The sequence below is a fragment of the Lynx rufus genome, unplaced genomic scaffold (genome assembly GCF_022079265.1).
Source record: "Lynx rufus isolate CCGP_SWC_20201006 ecotype Redwood Valley unplaced genomic scaffold, mLynRuf1.p SCAF_4, whole genome shotgun sequence".
In the NCBI taxonomy this organism is placed as follows: domain Eukaryota; kingdom Metazoa; phylum Chordata; class Mammalia; order Carnivora; family Felidae; genus Lynx; species Lynx rufus.
In genome coordinates, this window is record NW_025814856.1 from 61714175 (window position 1) to 61733249 (window position 19075).

The following is a 19075-nucleotide window of genomic DNA, read 5'->3' on the forward strand; positions in this document are numbered from 1 at the left end:
CGGGGGGGGCGTGGCTGGAGACCCCTCGAGCTCAGCTCCAGACCTGCACAGGAAAACTGGTGTGACGCTGAAGCCTGCCCCGTGAGCGCTTTGGCTCCCTGCGCATTTGCACAGAAGCATTCACACTGTGAGTGTGCAGTGGAGCACTGTGGGTAAAGGCCACATGCACACCTTAGTTCGGAATACTTTATGCTGAAAAGTGCCGTCCGGCCTTCCTCACATCCAGACCACAGTCACAGTGGAAAGTTTGAAACGGTGAGAATCACCATGTGACACAGAGACGGAGTGCACAAATACGGTTGGACAAACAGGGCCCATAGACTTGCCGGTGCAAGGTTGCCACAAATGTGTCAACTTCTAAAATTTGTTAGACCGATCCTGTCTGTGAAGTCCAACAACGCGAGGTGTGTCTGCAGTTACAAAGCCAAGTCAGAAGTGCAAGATCACGGCAGCATTGATGCTTGAGTGCATTAGTGGGGGACAGGGCCACCCTGCCCATCTTCCTGGTCCTCCTGGTCCTCCCCACCTGCTCCAGTAATGGGGCCTCTCTATCCATCCTCCTGGTCCTCCCCACCTGCTCCAGCGATGGGGCCTCCCTGCCCATACTCCTGTTCCTCCTGGTCCTCCCCACCTGCTCTAGCAATGGGGCTTCCCTGCCCGTCCTCCTGGTCCTCCCCACCTGCTCCAGCAATGGGGCCTCTCTGCCCATCCTCCTGGTCCTCTTGGTCCTCCCCACCTGCTCCACCACTCCACATCCCCCAGGGCCAGTTGTGCTCCCTTGATGGCCGGGGAGAATAACTAAAATAGAGTTGATTTTTTAGTCAACTTTCCTAATTTCAGAGCAACAGAGAACAATTCACTTAACGTTTAGGGACTGCCATGTGTGGCGTGCGGAGCCACCAGACACCCGAGTGAAGAGCTGGGAATCAGGCTGGAGTCAAGCCAGGGCCACAGGGGCCGTGCCCTGCAGAGGTGTCCTGCTGGACGCCGCAGGGCACCGTGGCCGAATCCCAGCCTCTCCACGTCCAGCGTGGTGTCGCGTGTGGATAGCTAGGGCCCCCATGCACTTTCTGTAAATGACAACCAGAATGCCGCTGCCGCTCCACTCGCCTTCAGCTGGTGTCTTTGTTCACGTTTTATTTTAAAAAGACAAAGAAGTACAGATGAAACTGAACACGTCCACATAACCAGTACAGAGTGAACAAATGTAAACATTTCAGGACATTTCGTGTGTTGCCTGTAGATTGTTAACAGATGTGGCCCCCTACATTTCCCTGTTGGGTGGGGGTGGTCACCTGGTGTGGCCCTGTGTCTTAATTCTGAGGATAGAAGGAGAAAAATGAAGATTCTTTATTCTTGCCTCAAGCCGAGTATCCGCACTTCTGTGCAGAACTCGACGATCTGTTGTCTTAAGAGCCACCGGCTCTGCGGTCTTTGCTGGGTGCTACTGTCCCTGTGGGTGGGGAGGGGGGCTTACCACCCAGAGCAGGGGTCCCTGCCTGCCCTGCCTCAGAGTTTTCACTCTCAGCCCCCAAGACGGCATCCACTGGCCTTCTTCTGCACTCCCAGGGCAGGGACCAGCTGCAGTGACCATCAGTCAGGCCTGGGTGCCCCGCTGCCACGAACCTCCCCGGGCTCATGCCCCCTGCTGGGTGTCCAGACAAACGTGTGGGTTTTCGCCAGTGGCCCGGAAAGTGCCAGGAATGGTACAGGCACTGAAAAGCTTGCAGCAGGAGCCATGTGTAGGCCCCCTGGGTGGTTCTCTGCAGCCGGGCTCCCCCCCAGCTCTGCCGTCTAGCCAAGGGGGGGACCGAGGACCTGCATGTGTCCTCTAGGACCCATCAGAGTCTGGAGGTGTAAGTCTGGTCTGTTGCCTGGTGCTCCCGATTCTGAGGACGGTATGCTAGACATTAGGCCTTCTCCTTTTCTGTTCCCAAAGCCAGCTGGGTTGGGTGGGTCTGACGTCCCAGGAGAGGCCTGTGTCAGCCGCTTCTTCCAGACAGGACGGGACGGGTCGGGAGAATGTCTTGCCGCTACTGCGGTGGCTGGCCCGCATCCCTCCCTCAGGATCCCCTCACTCCTGCTCTTCCTGAGCGGTTTCCACACTTACCCCAGCAGCTCTCAGCCCCCAAGCCCCACCCTGTTCCCTTTTGGTGTCTGTCTGTGTGACGGTGTCTGTGCTCCCCGTGACCGTGGTGACGGTGCAGGGTTGGGGTGTCTGGGTCCTCAACTAACTCTTGCTGTCTTTTTCCTCCTGCGCTCACCCATGCCACCTCACTCTGCCTCTCAGACCTTGCAGTTTTCAAGGAACGACTCCGAATGCTAACCGTAGGAGGTAGGAAAACAACGAGCCTCTCCCCTTTCTTGAGCCGAGGACTTCATTTCAGCAGGATGTGCAACTTTTCCCAGCATGCCATTTGGGGAAAGTTGACTGTTGATTGTCCCGTCATTCGGCTGTCACCCAGCAGGGGAAGCCACTTCTGTGTCGTTTCTGTCCCTGTCCATTTTCACCTCCTAGAGTGTGTGGCCGCTGCTTCGCTGGGCTTGTCCGGTGCAGGTGGCCTGTGGCTCCTGCCGGGGCCGGCGGGGCCTGACGCCACACGGTGTTGTGCATGTCGGCTCCTCCTTCCCACCACCTTCCGTGCTGTGCCTTCCACGGGGCTCTGGATTCTTTCAGATTCTGCTTCCCGGGCGTTTTGGACAAGATCTCTCTTTGATCTTCCCGTGTGTGAAGGACACCTGAAGTACTGTAAACACGTACTTCATCGAGTAAGGAATCCTCAGTGACCTGTGCTTCTGGGCAAAGCGCCTTTGAGGAATCCAGAGTGAGGTGCTGGGGGCCATCTGCCTGTCGTCATCCCCCCCACCCCCCACCAGTGGCCAGTCTTACCCACGCCAGCTGGCGCTCAGAGGGTCTCTTTTTCCTCCATCGTCTCATAGCTGTGACTCTCATCCTGATTGCACTTGTGAGATCGCTGTAGATTCACAGCAGCTCTAAGAGTTCACAGGGGTCCCCCGTGCCGGTGTGGCCACACGTCACCTCGGGTCCTTCCTGCTGCCCTTCTCAGCCCCACCTGCTTCCCCTCCATCCCACCCCGTGGAACCCCTGGCAGCCACCACCCTGGTCTCCATTTCTGTGATTCATCATTTCAGGGTGTTATGCAAATGCAGTCATAATACGTCGCATTTTGGATTTGGTATTTTTCAGTCAACGTGATTTTTCTGGGTTTGATCCAGGCTGCTCTGTCACTCCAGCTTGTCCCTCCTTGCTGAGCGGCACCCCTTGCCGTGGGCTCCCACCGTTGTGTCCACTCCTTACTCATTAAGGGACCTTCACGTGGTTCCCATTCTTTGGCTCATAGAGTCTTTTGAGAGGCAAAATTTTAAATTCTGATGAGGTCTGTTTGTCAGTTTTCCCTTTGATGGATTGTGCTTTCGTTGCCAAGCCTACGAACCTGAAGATTGTCTCCTGTGTATTTTTCTAGTGGTTTTTCTAGGTTTGCATTTTACATTTAAATCTGAAAAAAGGCTTGTCTGCGTTTACAGAGCGACTTGCTGACATTTTGGTAACGATGGTGCTAAACCTACAGCTTGGTTAAAGAGATTTTCTGTCTTTACTCCATTGCCTCCCAGTCCATGAACGTTGTATGCCTCTCTGTTTATGTAGATCTTTTTTGATTTCTTTCGTCAGCTTTTTGTAGTTTTCAGCTTACCAGTTCTGTATGTGTTGTGTTAGATTTATACCCAAGACTTTTTTTCTTGTTAATGTTAGTGTCTACATATCATTACCAATATCTAGAAATGGAATTGATTTTTGCATTTATGTTGTATCCTGTGGCCTTTCTGAGCTCACTTATTCTAGGCCTTTTTTTTTTTTTTTTTTTTTTTGTAGAGTATTTAGGATTTTCTGTGTAGATAATCATGTCACCTGACAATAGGAACAATTATTTCTTCCTTCCCAATCCGTGTGTCTTTTATTTCCTTTTCGTGCCTAATTGCCCTAGCTAGAACTTAGAGCACTGTGTTGAGTAAGAGTGCTGAGAATGTACATATTTGCCTTGTTTCTGGTCTTAGGGGGAAAGCCTTCAGTCTTTCATCACCAAATATAATATTAGCCACAGATTTTTTTGTAGATGCTCTTTATCAAGTTGAGGAAGTTCCTTTCTATTCCTATTTTTGCTTATTGTTATTTATGAGGAAGAGTGAAAATTTTCTGTATCTGTTGATATAATCGTATGATTTTTCTTCTTTAACCTGAGAGTATGGTAGATTACATTGATTGATTTTCAAATATTGAACCCAGCATGCATTGCTAGAACAAACTTGTCTTGGTTATAATTTTTTATACATATTCCTGCAACTGTGCATTTCTTGTATTTATATTAATGAGGGAGATTCGTCTGTAATTTTCTTTTTCAGCTGTCTTTGTCTGCTCTTTGTGTCAGGGTAATTCTAGCCTCATAAAATGAGGTGTTTTTTTTTTTTCTTTTCTTTTCTGTTTTCTGTTTTGGAAGAGATTACATATATTGGTGTTCGTTCTTTTTTAAACATTCGGTAGAGGGGCACCTGGGTGGCCCAGTGGGTTAAGCATCTGACTCTTGATTTCAGCTCAGGTCATGCATGATCTCCCAGTTCGTGGAATCGAGCCCCATATCAGGCTCTGCACTGACAGCACGGAACCTGATTGGGATTCTCTCTCCCCTCTCTCTCAAAAATAAATAAACATTTTTTAAAAGTGCTTAAACATTTTCTAGAATTCTCAAAAAAAAAAACATCGGGTTTGGAGATTTCTTTTTCAGAAACTTTTTATTTATGAATTCAATATCCTTAATAGTGGTAGAGATATTGCAAATTATCTGTTTCATATCAGGTGAGTAATGCAGTTTGTATTGTTCTAGAACTGGTTCATTTCATATGAGTTGTCAAGTATACGTTGTACATGTATAGAGTTGTTCGTAGTATTCCCTAAGTATCTTTTTTATTTCTGCAGGGTCTGTATTGATAGCCGCTTTTATTCCTGATATTGGTAATTTCTGTCTTTTTCTTTGTTAGTCTTATTAAAGGTTTGTCAGTGCTATTGATCTTTTCAAAGAACCAGCTCTTTGTTGCACTGATTCTTCTCTGTTGTTTGCTATTTTCAATTTCAGTTGATTTCAATTGATTTCTGCTTTTATCTTTATTTCCTTCTGCTTTCTGTGTGGGGTTTCCCCCCTCCTTTTCTAGGTTCTTGTGGTTAGAGCTTATATTACTGACTTAAGACTTTTTCTCTTTTTAATGTGTGTGTTTACTACTGTAAATTTAGCTGTCCCACACATTTTGATATGTTGTATTTCTTTTTCATTCAGGTCGTTGTATTGATACCCTTTAATACTTCTTCTGTGCTCTGTGGATTATTTAGGGTCATGTTGTTTCATTTTCAATAATTTGGAGACATTCCTTTTGTCTTTTTGTTACTGATTTCTAATTTGACTCATTTGTGGTTAGAGGGTGCACTCTGTTCAATTCCGCTAAACTTGTTGAGGATTTTTTATGGCCCAGGGTGTTGTCTGTCTTGAGTTCCATGGGCACTTAGAAAGAACGTGTGTTCTGCTACTGATAGGTGAAATGTCCTGTCAGTGCCCATTAGATCCTGTTGGTCGATAGTTGTTGAGTCCTTCTACATCCTTGTCTATTTACTTTTTCAATGAATTACTGAGAGAGAAGAGTTGAAGTCTCCAACTATAGTTGTGAGTTTCTGTTTCTCCTTTTGGTCCTCAGTTTTTGGTGCATATATTTTGTAGCTCTACTGTTGAGTGCATGTGCAATTAGGATTGCTGTATCTTCTAGGTGGATTGACCTATAGTTATGTCATGCTCCCTCTGTGTCTATTAACTTTCTTTGTTGTGATGTCTAATTTAGCTGGTAATAATAGAGCCACTTCTGCTGTTGCTTGGGTTTACATGATATATCTTTTTTCATCCTTTTACTTTTAATCTGCCTGTAAGATTATAGTCAAAGTGGATTTCTTAGACAAGCATATAGTTGGGTCCTGTTTTTTTGTTTGTTTGATTTTTAATCCACTCTGCCAATCTCTGTCTTCTAATTGGTGTATTTAGGTCATTTATATTTAATGTAATTATTGTTATGCTAGAGCTTAAGTCTAACTTCCTATTCTTTTCTGTTTGTCTTCTTTTTCATTTCTTGGCTCTTTTTCCTGACTTCATATGGATTTTTAAGCCTATATTTTATTTATTTATTTATTAACGTTTACTTACGTTTTTTAGTAATCTCTACACCCAATATAGAGCTCAAACTCACAACTCCGAGATCAAGAGTCATATGTTCTTCTAACTGAGCCAGCCAGGTACCCCAAGCCTACATTTTAAAATTTCACTTTTATTTATATATAGTATTTTTGGTCATATTTACATGTTTTTAGTAGTTTTTTTCTGCCTTTTTTGTGGTTGTCTAGGTATGATATTATATATATAGAACTTACCATAACCTACTGGTGTCGCCGTGTTACAAGTTCAAGTGAAGTGTAGAAAGTGCACCTCCCTGTACGTCCCTTTAGCTTCCCCATTTAAAGTAAAATTGTCTTGAATACTTACTCTGCCTACATTTAGAACCACATCAGGCAGGTCAGAGGTTTGGCATCACATCAAACCAAACTTAGAAGACCCAGGAGGAGAAGGAAATCTGGTTTGTTTGCCTGTGTTTTGCCTTCCATGTCCTGACTTCCTCCTAGTGTTTAAGAGCCCTTTTGACATCACCTCCTTTCTTTGTAGAGCACCTCCAATAGCCATTCCTTAGGTGACAGACTCTCTTCATTCCCTGTGACTGAGGATATCTCCATTTCCCCTTCGTTCCTAAAGCGTGTTAAACCCGGCACATGGGGTTCTAGGGAGACAACTCTTTCCTCATGCTCTGGAAAAGTGTGCGGACCCCACTCTGCCCCCTTGTTCCTGATGCAAAACCCTCAGTCATGCAAGTGGTTTTTCCCTCAGGTGAGGTGTCCTGGACAACTGCTACTTTCGAGACTCTTTCTTCATCTTTAATTTTGAGAAGTTTATGCCGTGTTTTGGCGTGGTCGTACTTGGGTTTCTTGTGTGAGTTCGTACCACGTCTTGAATCTGTGGGTTGAAGTCTGTGGCCATGTTTGGGGCATTTCAGCCATTATTTTCCAAGTCCCTTTTTTCAGCTTCCCTCTCCCTCCTCCCCTTCTGGGATTCATGGGCACAACACAGTCTCTTGTTTTATGTCACGTGTCTCCGAGGCTTTCTTCGTTCATTCCCCAGTCTGCTTTCTCTCTCTCTTTCACATTACTTCATTTCTACTATTCTGTTTTCAGGGTCCCCAGTCCTGTGACCCTAATTCTGCCCCTGAGCCTATCTGCCAGCTTTAACTCAGGGCTATTGCATTTTGCAGTTTCAGAATTTCCCATCTGGTCCTTCTTGGCGTCCCCAGTCTTTGCAGAGACTTGGTTCCCCACTGTCTCTGTCACATTCTCATTGCTCACCAAAGTCGTCTGAGGACGACTCCTAGGGAGCCCCCGCCAGGTAATCCCCAGCGTCCGTGCCACCGGCTGCTGGTGTCTGTTGCTTGTCTTTCTTCATTCAGTCTGCAGTGTTCTTGTTGTGACAGATTCTTTTATTGAGACCAGGATGTGCGGGTGTTACCAGACTTGGAGTCTCACTCGGAGCTCTGTGACAGCAGGGCCCGTCTGCACACTGCTGCGGCAGGGAGGGGCCGCCTCCTCACTGCCAGCTTGGGGTGCGCATCCCGGTCCCCACAGACCCCGCTGACACTAGGATGGGGAAGTGGGCTTGTGCACAACCTCCCGGAGGGAGTGAAACCTGAGCTCCATCCTGGGCCTGAAGCCTTGGGACGGGGCCAGAGATTGGCATGCATGGCAGCCTGGCAAGGGTGTGGTCTGTGTGCTTGGGTAGAATAGAGCCGTCATTATCAAAGCTCTCTGTCCTGCTCGGCTGCCCCTCTCCCGACCCTTTAGAGTGGCTCTGATTGGGGCTTTTTTTTGTCTGCATTTGCAGGAGTTCACAGATCTCTGGTTCTTAGCCCCACATCTGGGGTATGGGAGCCCAGAAGCAAATCCGGGGACCTCACTGGCTGGTCAGCCTTCTTCTCCACCCTTTGACATTGTCTTACATTTTATGTAGGATGTCTGGGTTCTAGTTGCGGTTAGTGGGGAAGAGATACGAAGATGTCTGCTCCACCTTCCTGGAAACAGGTGTCTGAGGTTCCGTTTCTCACGTGAAGCAGGGCTGGCCGTGCAGAGGCTCACTGGGACAGCCCCAGAGTGTTCAGATAAGGTGATGGAGGCAAAGAGCCGTGCTGAGGCCAGGGGCACTTTATGCTGAAAGGTCATGGCAGGCTGAGGGTCTCCGGGTCAGAATGTTCCCGAGAGTAGCCACGCCTGGTGTTTTCATCAGCTAGGGAGAATGCCCCTCTCCCTGCACCCAAATGACTTTGGCTGCCCCCCGTGACTGCCGCGCGCTGGACTGTGAACGCCCAGAGCCTCCCTGGACCTATGCGATGGCCTGTCCTCATTCTTGGTAGAATAGCGGCAGGACACGGACGCATGGGGTCACCCACACCACTGCTGCCATTGCTACCCCCACGTGAAAAAGTCAGCAAAAAGTGTTTGAAAAACAGAATATCCTTTGAAGACTTACAAAACGTGTGCAGAATTGCTAAAGACATAAAGGCTGTGGTTCCCATGGCAGCTTGAATGGGAACACCGGGGGACTCCTGGCCCATGTGCCGCCAGTGAGTCAGCTCTGGGGATGGGGCCTGGAAATATACAATTTTACAAACCTCCCAGCAGTTCAGACACACAACTGTATTTGCCGGCAACTGCCTGAGTCCTACACTGGGCCATCGCGTCTTGTTGCCACTCGGGTAGGCAGAAACCAGGACACAGTCTGACCTTGCACAGCCAGGTGACAGAGACCGCGGCGCACTGGTGTAGAGCTTCCCTGTCCGTCCTGGCATCTGGGATGCTGGTGTGAAGTGACCCTGCCTGCTGTGTCACCCGACAGTCTGCCAGGTCTCCTCCCGTGACACTTACCTTGACACGAAACAAGCACGTCATGCCTGAGAAAGAGCCCTCCCTTCACGTTTTTGTCAGTTTGAAATACACTTTCAGATACAGAGGCGCCTTGTGTGGTTGGCAACGTAGAAAATACTAGTGGTTAGTCAGCAGGTCCTTGCTGGTGTGGTACTGGGGGCACCTGTGCACTTCCACTTGCAGGATGGGTGCAGATGTGCGGTTCCTAGAAGGGAGGGACACCTTCATCCAGGGCGGCCGCGGCCCATGCCCTCACGCCCCAGTCCCCCGGTCCCCCAGCCCCCCCAGCCCCGCCGCCACCTCCACACACAAGGTCCTAGCCCTATTCTACACCAGTTCTTCAGTGTCTACCTGAATTCCTCCCTTAACTGCTTCTCTTTTGCTTTCTGATTAACTTACCCAGTGCCTTTCTAAGTCAAAATTTATGTCCTTGGGACCTTGAAGTACAGTGCTTCCTAAATTATGAAAAACTGGTTCACTGGACTAGTACACACATAATATGGACGTTTTTCCTGTTTAACTACCACACCAGTAATGTTTACAGCTGTTTGTTGCTAAAGTTTGTGTTCCTAGCTATAAGACATTACTTATTTTCATATATATCAGAGGTTTTTATGACTTTGCTCTTCTCTTTTCTCTCCCCTGGGGAGTCCCTTCCCCTTTCCATAAACTATGGCCCCCGTGTGGCTGTGCCCCTCTCTCCTCACCATGCAGGATTCTACGGGCTGGATGAGTCTGACTTGGACAAGGTCTTCCACCTGCCCACGACCACGTTCATCGGGGGACAGGAGTCGGCGCTTCCTCTGCGGGAGATCATCCGGCGGCTGGAGGTGAGGGGGCACAGGGTGTGTCCACAGAAATCCAGTGCACCTGCTGCAAACCTGAACAGACAGGGGCTTCCAGATAGGGTGGGGGCAGGCAGGGGGTGGGGGAGGGCCTCCAGATGAGGCAGTTGTTTGTCTTGTTTTCTGTTTGTTTGTTTTTTAATGTAAGGTAATGGGGAGCATTTTTGCTGTTTTGTAGATAAAGATTCATGCCTTTTATTTTTACAATCAACCATAGAAGAGAAAAAGCATTTCTGTGCGTCCCAAGCTCAGTGGCTTGCTTCGGGAGTGTGAGGTCCCCCAGAGTACGAGTTCCACCTTCTGGGCCCCGTTGGGAACGAGCCCCAGGCCACCCGGCAGGTCCCCACCCCAGACAGGGTCCTTCTGTGGTTTTCTTCTTTTCCTTCTCCTTTCTGGGGCTGGGCCTCACAGCCTGCTGGGCGCTGCACACACACACACACACACACACACACACACACACTGGGACTACACAGGGCTCTGCTGTTGGCTGCTGGTGTCCAGCCCCACGGTCTACACAGGGTGGGGGGAGGCTCCATATGCAGACACTGCCCATTCAGACAGACTGAGAAAAAAACTACCCTGCAGTGGGCTCCCCGTGGGTTTGTGCAGCCTTCTGGGGTGCTGCCTGGCATGCACGCTCTGAATCACGGGTGGCACCTGGCGTTCCTGGAATCCCCAGCTGAAGGACACCGGGCAGCGGGTCTCCAGGCTGGGCCCTAGAACCACCACTGACACCTCCATCCACTGAGCCAGAGCCCCAGCCCTGTGACTCAGGTGTGACGATGGGGACCCAACTCCTGCTGGTGGGGTCTGATCAAAATGCTCCTTTCAGTGGTACCACATGTGGCTACGGTGGCCTAGAAAGGTCTGAGTGTCTATTGGTGACATTGTCTAACTTGTGACAAGTGGCCTATGGCATCAGCACCTCAGTTTGGTCTTCGTCACTTCTAGGCTGTGGGGTAAAATGTAGAAACTTGGTGACCTGGTGCCAGCATGAGGGTGTGGACATGGGGAGGGGTGGGCATCAGGGAGGGGTGGGCATGGGGGACAGGTGAGTGTGGGAGGGAATGGGGGGAGGGTAGACATCAGGGAGGGTGGGCATGGGGGAGGGGTGAGCATGGCAGGGAGGGGTGGACATTGGGGCAGGGCAGGCATCAGGGAGGGGTGGGCATGGGGGACAGGTGAGCACAGGGAAGGGGGGGAGGGGGGGGAAGGTAGACCTCAGGGAGGGTGGGCATGGGGGAGGGATGGGCATGGCAGGGAGGGGTGGACATTGGGGCGGGGCAGGAATCAGGGAAGGGTGGGCATGGGGGACAGGTGAGCACAGGGAAGGGTGGGGAGGGGGGGAAGGGTAGACCTCAGAGAGGGTGGGCATGGGGGAGGGGTGAGCATGGCAGGGAGGGGTGGACATTGGGGCGAGGCAGGCATCAGGGAGGGGTGGGCATGGGGGACAGGTGAGCATGGGGAAGTGTGAGGGAAGGTGGACATCAGGGAGGGTTGGGCAGGATTGGCCAAGGCAATGGACTTTTGGTCCCTCCTCTTCCTCCGTGTGCACCTTGACTGCAGTGTATAGACCCACTCTGTGCACACGCGGCCAGCAGCCACCTGTGGCGGTTGAGCACTGGAAGTGTACAGAGGATCTGAGTAACCTTTTAGTATTAAAGACCTGACGTGTTGATACTTCACTACATGGTCTGAGGACTCATTCAGCGCTATTAGAAAAATTTTAATTCCATGTGTGCTCATGTTGTGTTTCTCTGGGACATTCCTGACCCAGGCACTCTCCTGGTCTAGACCCCAGAAACAGCACCCCTTGTAGACCTGTCCTCCTCCAGGTGAGCCTGTGCACGCCGCACCCCTGCCTGCAGGCACCTCAGCCATCTCAGAGCTGACAGTTTCTCCGGAAGGCAGGGACTGGACCAGTTGGCACAGGAGCTCATGCTGTGCATCTGCCCCTCCTTCCCTTCACAGACATGGTCTCCAGTGGGGAGCTCAGCCCTCCTCCCCTGCCAGAGCACAGTGGAGATGTTCAGAGCCCTGTGCTTGACCTCCTTCAGGCTGGAGTCCCCGGTGGCCCTGACCCCGGCGTTGGGAGGGAGCAGAGCCCCACGGCTCTCTTTCAGCCCAGGAGCCCACTCTTAAGGTGTGGGACCTTGACCATAGCGTGTCCCAACCCCAGGGTGCTCACATCCCCACCCCAGTGCCGTGCTCATGGTGGCCAGGCATTTGGGCAGACCTGCCTGCCTGCCGGTGGTGCGGACGTTCATGCACGCCTGTCCACACTAGGTTGCTGGCGCACGTGCGCTGCCAGAACCACAGGCCAGGCCCGGGGCCCCAGGGCGATACGATCTGCTTGCAGCCAGGGCCGCTTGGCACCTGTTCCTAGGGAGAGAGGCTGAGAACCACCCCTGAAACTCACTGCTGTTTCTCCTGGAGATGGAGCCAGGAACGGGAAAAACAAAATTGCATCCAGGTCCCAGTAACCACGTGTCCCAGTTAGTAGCTCAACCCACACTGACCTCACTCATTTCTAGTTTCTGCCTGATCTTTCCTTTAATCTTCTAAGTGTTCCCTCAGGGAAATTATGCCCCACAGGTGTGAGCAGGTGTCAGGGGCACCTGTCATTGCCCTCTTCCCACCTGTGCCCAGAGCTTCCCTGCCTCCTCCTTCCCCCTCCCCTCCCCTGCCCCCTTCTTCCTTCTCCATCCCTTCTCCTCTCTCCCTGCCCCCTTCTTCCCCCTCGTCCTTCTCTCCCCTGCCCTCACCCTCTGTCCCCCTTCCTCTTCTCTCTTTGTCCCCCTCCTGTTCCCTCTAGCCTCTTCTTCCTTCCTCTCCCTCCCTCTTCCTCTCCCTGCCCCTCCCCTTCTCCCTTCCCCTTCCCTCCTCTGCTTTCCCCTCCATCTCTCCCTCTTCCCCCTCCCTCCCCCTCCTTTCCCCTTCTCCCTCCCTCTCCTTCCTCTCCCTCTTCCCCTCCCTCTTCCTCTCCCTCTCCCCTTCCCCCCTTCTTCTGCTTTCCCCTCCATCTTTCCCCCTTCCCCCTCCTGTCCCCCCTCTCTCCCTCCCCTCCTCCTTCCCCTCCCTCTTCCCTCTCCCTGTCCCCTTTCCCCCCTTCTTCTGCTTTCCTCTCCATCTCTTCCTCTTCCCCTTTCCCTCCTTCCTTCCCCTTTCCCTTCCTGTTCTCCCCTTTCCCCCCTTCTTAACTCCTGACCTCCCCTCCATCTCACTCCCCCTCTCTCTGGGCCTTGAAGATTGTATTGAGACCCCAGGAAGACCTTTTTGAAGCTGAGGGAGGAGGGTTCATGTTCAGAGGCACTCTGGGCTGTGTTACATGTTCTGTGGGTCAGCCTGGGCACCGTGAAGCTAGTGCTAACCGTGCAGTCAGGGAGGGCGGCCCAGCAGCCCCAGCCCCGGACTTCTTGCACCCTCTTTTATCACTGAGACACCCTCATTGACCTGGCTGATGAACCGATCCGAAGCACCAAGGCCCTCCCCAGCTCGCTTCCTCTTCATCCCCAGACAAGGTCGTCCTCCTCCTGGCTAGCATGATGGCGTGTGTAGTGCTTGGCTGTTATTTTGAGTTCAGGGCAAACCTTCCTTTGTTTCACAATCATGGAGCAGTGTGCAGAGATGCCCACTCTTCCAGATGACAGGATCAAAGGGCCTGGGGCATGTCCCCACCCTGCCCTGTGCCAGTAGGCTCCGTATCTGTTGTAAAAACCGATGGGGCACAGACAGAACCTGGTACTGAGTGCTTGGACGGTGTGGCTGTTGGAGACGTTTTGGGGTTCATAAAATCGCCCTGTTGCCACACCAGGTGCTTTCTTCTTTAGCTCATGTGTTGATTTGGGGTTTGCTCTCACCCTGAACTGGTGGAGGATACAGACGGGCCCGGGCCCAGGCCCCCCATCCTGAGGCTGGGCCCTCCTGGCCTTCCTGTGTCCCCCCCACCATTTCCTGTCCAGGGAGCCCATGCTTCCCACAGGACACACGGCCTCCCTCCCATTGGCAACGTCTGCACCGTGGATGGGATGCATTCGCTCTGTTCAGGGCCCTTTGCTTTGCAATGTGTGCAAGCACGCTGCTGTAGGACCCGGCCTTCCCAGGAGGAGGCAGTCGTTAAAAGTTGAATTTAAAACCTAAGCACCTGCAAATCTTAGGTGGCCATTGAGCTCCATCACCTACCAACAGTGTGGTCCCTTCTTTCTTTTGGCACCAGGCACAGTCTGACCTTGGGCTCAGGGAGGCTATCTTCCCAGAGTCATCCGGTCCCCTGGCAGGTGCCTCCGTCCTCCTGCCACAAAGGGAAGCACTGTGGCCCCATGGTTCTCGCTGCCCCTCCCTGCTTAGTGGGCACAGCGTGACCCCAAGGAAGCACCTCGCGGCCACACTGGCAGCGAGAGGGGGCCGTGGACCCAGGCCTGGCGCCACCCTGGTCTCTGCCCTGGGTCACAGCCGGCTCTGCTGCATCTGTTCTGGCCTCCTGGCTGGGTGGGCGGCCAACGGCCCTGGGCAAGCAGCCTTGATGGGATCTGTGTGTGTGAAGCAGATGGCGTACTGTCAGCACATCGGGGTGGAGTTCATGTTCATCAATGACCTGGAGCAGTGCCAGTGGATCCGGCAGAAGTTTGAGACACCGGGGATCATGCAGTTCACCAACGAGGAGAAGCGGACCTTGCTGGCCAGGCTCGTGCGGTCTACCAGGTGGGGGCTGCGCTCAGGGCAGGGGGTCGCTGCAGGAGGCGGGGCTGCAGGCCCTGCGAGCCGCACTGGCCCAGGTGACCTGGCTCTTCGGGGTGACTCGGTCCCTGTCCAGGTTTGAGGATTTCCTGCAGCGAAAGTGGTCGTCCGAGAAGCGCTTTGGTCTGGAGGGGTGCGAGGTGCTGATTCCTGCACTCAAGACCATCATCGACAAGTCCAGTGAGAATGGAGTGGACTACGTGATCATGGGGATGCCCCACAGGTGCCCGCCCCGGTGACCGTCCCCATGAGCCTCCCCCATCCCCGACCATGTGGGGCCGCAGCCGAAGGGGCTAGTGGAGCGTTCCCCATGGGCAGCGGCCTGTTTTCCGCCTTCCTGCCTCCTGCCACACCGTGGCCTGAGGTGCCCAGAGCAGCTGATCCCTGCTCACCGGTCTCTGTGTCCCAGGGGGCGGCTGAACGTGCTTGCCAATGTCATCAGGAAGGAGCTGGAGCAGATCTTCTGCCAGTTCGATTCAAAGCTGGAGGCTGCCGATGAGGTGAGGCCCCCACTTTCTCCCAGAAACGTCTGGCGCAGCTCAGCCCACATGGGATCCCCGCTCCGTGTGTTTCTCAGGACGGCCTCCAGGGGTGGGGGCTCCACCCCACTCCACCCCATTCACAGAGGATGTGCCCGGGGCCGTCCTCTCTGAGAAAAGAGGGACGGCCACAGGTCAGAGGCCCAGCAACAACCCCCAGGCCTCCTGCTGGGGGTCCAGGATGTGCCCCTTGGCAGGGGACCTCCTCCCGGTGCCGTGGGCGGGAGCCGTCCTGGGAAGAACCTTTGCAGGTTGGGAGTCCTAGGACTGGATATAGCACAGCAGCCTGAGCCCCTCCCTCCAAGAGCCAAGACTGCTGTTTGTGTGTCAGGGTTCCGGGGACGTGAAGTACCATCTGGGCATGTACCACCGGCGCATCAACCGTGTGACCGACAGGAACATCACCCTGTCACTGGTGGCCAACCCCTCCCACCTCGAGGCCGCAGACCCCGTGGTGATGGGCAAGACCAAGGCCGAGCAGTTTTACTGTGGGGACACAGAGGGCAAGAAGGTAAGGCCATGGGGGGCCGGCCAGGACAGGCTCACAGGCCCAGTCGTATCTCAGACCTCGAGTTTCTGGCATTTAACAAAGTATTCTGAGTGGACCTCAAGGGACCTGTATATGGTGACCCAGGCCTGCCTTCAGAGTGCTCCCTCCCAGGTGGTGAGCACAGGGCTGGGCTGGAGGGGCCGCTGCTGCCATCGCATCTGTGGTGAAGCTGGTCTTCCAAAAAAGGACCTTCTCTGGAGATGAAGACGGGCTAGGGTAGAGGCCTGTCGAGGGCACTGAGGGCAGAGGGGGCCGCTGGCCCAGGGCAACCTTTACACGAGTCAAGCTCATTACAGGTGGAGCCGAGCATTCGTTTACCGGGTTTCGTGATTCAAAATCCCATAGGTTCACTAGTACCACGCGCAGAGGGTGACAAGGGACATTGTTAGCAGCAATGGGTCTGGGCCAGGCATCGGCAACAGAAAGTGGTTCCTGCGCTGACGGATACCCTGCAGACAAGGGGCAGGATGTGAAGGCCACACCCAGGGGCTTAGGGGCCTGGGCGGTGCCGTACACACTCCAGGTGGAAAGGGACCCCATGCAGCCCCTGGGACCGGCAAGAACAGGGTGGCCGGGGAGGGATGGGGAGGAGGCCAGCATGACCATTGCCTCCAGCATTTCCGTTGTCCTGGACTAGGACACTCGCTGGGGCGTTGGGAGCCGAGCAGGGAGCGAGATGGCAGGAAGCTCCATGTGGTGTCCTCGTTTGTCCCCAAAGCAGCACTCAGTGGGAGTGCTGGGAGCATCCTAGAGAGGGAGGAAACCGGCAAAAGCTGTCAGGCACAGCTAACGTGCTCCAGGCGATGGCACTGATAGGTCCTGCCGTGCAATGTGCGGCCAGGAGAGGCTCCAGTCTTGGGGAGCGCTGCTGCCCAGGAGTGAGCCCGCACCCGCCTCGGCCGTGAACCTAGACCCCACCGTCTGCAGTTTCTGTTCCACTGAGGATGCCGGGCTGGGGTCTGTTACACCACGTCACTCGGCGTTTAAGAACAGTCATGTAACCTCTGTAGGCGTGACCAAGGCAGAGTCTGGCCCTACTGGCCCTTTGGGTGTTTGTGGGAAAGCGGCCCCTGGTGTAAAGGGGTGACTGCCCTGAGACCCACTCCTGTCAGGGTCCGTGTGGGACACCGGGGGCTGTCAGGCACCAGGAACGCTGGGCACCTGTGGCGTCAGCAAGCAGCACCACGCCGAAGGAGCCTCTGGGACAGCCGTGTGGCTTTACCAGTTCAGGAGAGACAGCACGACGGGAGGAGGGCTCCCATGACCTTCCCCCCAGCTGCACCAAGCAGGCCCCTGCACAAACCTAGCACCATGTCCGCCATTCCCCTGTCCTCGTGAGCATCCGGAGGCAGGACACGCAGGGTTCTGTTTAATAGATCTAGATTTCGTCCCCAAGAAGGACGTCGCAGACCTTCCCTTCCTGCCACTGAGGACAGACACACGGGAGGTTGTCAGGAGCAGGGGCGCTGGGGATATGTCGAGGCGGCAGGAACAGTGTCTCATGGTGCAAGAGGTGCTCACAGACATGCAGGGAGGAGGGCGCGGGGCAGTGTTGCCATCCTGCCAGAGACACGGACACCAGGAGACACCCTTGTGCGCAAATACTAATCTTGGATCCCGTGCTTTGCTCAAGGACGCGGGCTCCCAGAGAAATGTGGTTCCAGGCTGTGCGGGGGCCACACAGCATGAGGCTGAACCTCGCCCGGCCAGAGAGCAGGAGGCGCGGGAGCCACAGAGCCCATCCAGACGGCACGGGGCTCCCATGCCAAATCTGGGATGGTGGGCGCCACGGAGTCACTATCACACTAATCATTTACAGTCTCCTGGACAGACTAGGGCTCTGTGAGCCCGTGGTGCTTCCCAGACGGACTAGGGCTTCCTGAACCTGCAGTAGCACACGTAAAGGGTGAGAAGGGAAGGCTCTTCTGGAACCCCAGCAAACACATGCTGGAGCGACCACAGCCGGGCAGAGTTTGATGAGGAGTTGGGTACTGAGGTCCTCACAGAGGCCGTTCTCACAACACAGGGGAAATGCTGAGTGAGTGGGGGACACGGATGAACGGGGACACGGCTGGGTGAATGGGGGACACAGCTGAGGTGTCCTGGCACAGAGGGCGCCATTCCTGAGCCTGTTCATGAAGCACCCCAGAACCCCGGGCCTGTCTGGGCTGTGGACACAGGAGGGGCAATGGGCTGCTCCTGGTCGAGGCCCGGCCTGCATTGCTGCCCTGGTGAAGGGTCCCACTTGCTGTGCTCAGCATGGGGTCCGTGGGCTCTGTGACAGGTATGCAGATGCAGGGCAGACACACTGGCAGGAGTCTAGGGGGTCTTGTGTTCTGCCACTTCTTCTAAGTCTGAAATGGTCTCAAAACACGTTACTTTGAGGAGTGCCTGGGTGGCTCAGTCATTTGAGCCACTGACTGGCTAAGGTCATGATCTCACGGTTCGGTTCGTGAGTTCCAGCCCCACGTCAGGCTCTGTGCTGACAGCTCAGAGCCTGGTGCCTGCTTTGGATTCTGTGTCTCCTTCTCTCTTTCTGCCCCTCCCGTGCTCAGGCTCTGTCTCTGTCTCTCGAAAATAAATAAACGTTTAAAAAAAAAATTTTTTTTAAACATTATTTTTGGGAAAGCAGACAAGTGACTGTCTCTGGGGTGCCTTGTGGACGTGGTGGTTGGGGCTCTGTCAGATTTGGGGTGTTCTCTGCACGTGTATAGGTCATGTCCATCCTTCTGCATGGAGATGCTGCCTTCGCCGGCCAGGGCATCGTGTATGAGACCTTCCATCTGAGCGACCTGCCGTCCTACACAACTCACGGCACCGTCCACGTGGTCGTCAACAACCAGGTAACCCGGGCTCCAGGCAGCCTCTGCATCTTGGTGGCAGAGACCACTGAGGCCACAGCATCGGGTTTGTGGTCAGACCCTCCCAAGGGCCCTTGTGCTCATATTAGTCTTACCTAGGGTGGCGTGTGTCAGTTTTTTAGCATAGTTGCTCTTTTCTGATTATAAAAATACATGTCTTTTTATAAGAATGTGGACAATGCATTGTCTTTTTTCTTTTTTTTTTTTTTTAATGTTTGTTTATTTTTGAGAGAGAGGGCGCAAGCAGGGGAAGGGGAGGGGGGACCAAGGACCCTGCACCAAAAGCACAGAGCTGACGCTGGGCTCAAATCCATTAACTGTGAAAGCATGACCTGAGCCAAAGTCCGACGCTCAACCGACTGAGCCACCCAGGCGCCCCTGGATCATGTTTTTGATGTCAGATCTAAAGAAACTTTGCCTTGCCGAGGTCATGAAGATTTTCCCCCATCTGGAAGTTTTACAGTTTCATCTTTTCT

The 19075-nt window shown here is 53.4% G+C and overlaps 1 protein-coding gene across 3 annotated transcripts in view; it reads left to right on the forward strand.

Moving 5' to 3' along the window:
* OGDH (oxoglutarate dehydrogenase) overlaps positions 1 to 19075 on the forward strand; it is a 66465-nt gene that overhangs the window by 32087 nt on the left and 15303 nt on the right. For all 3 annotated transcript variants that reach the window (XM_047094653.1, XM_047094651.1, XM_047094652.1), the window contains exons 5-10: positions 9782 to 9897; positions 14459 to 14613; positions 14726 to 14872; positions 15059 to 15149; positions 15520 to 15699; positions 18453 to 18581. In XM_047094653.1, the coding sequence (XP_046950609.1) occupies positions 9782 to 9897; positions 14459 to 14613; positions 14726 to 14872; positions 15059 to 15149; positions 15520 to 15699; positions 18453 to 18581 (818 nt within the window). The remainder of the gene's footprint in view (positions 1 to 9781; positions 9898 to 14458; positions 14614 to 14725; positions 14873 to 15058; positions 15150 to 15519; positions 15700 to 18452; positions 18582 to 19075) is intronic.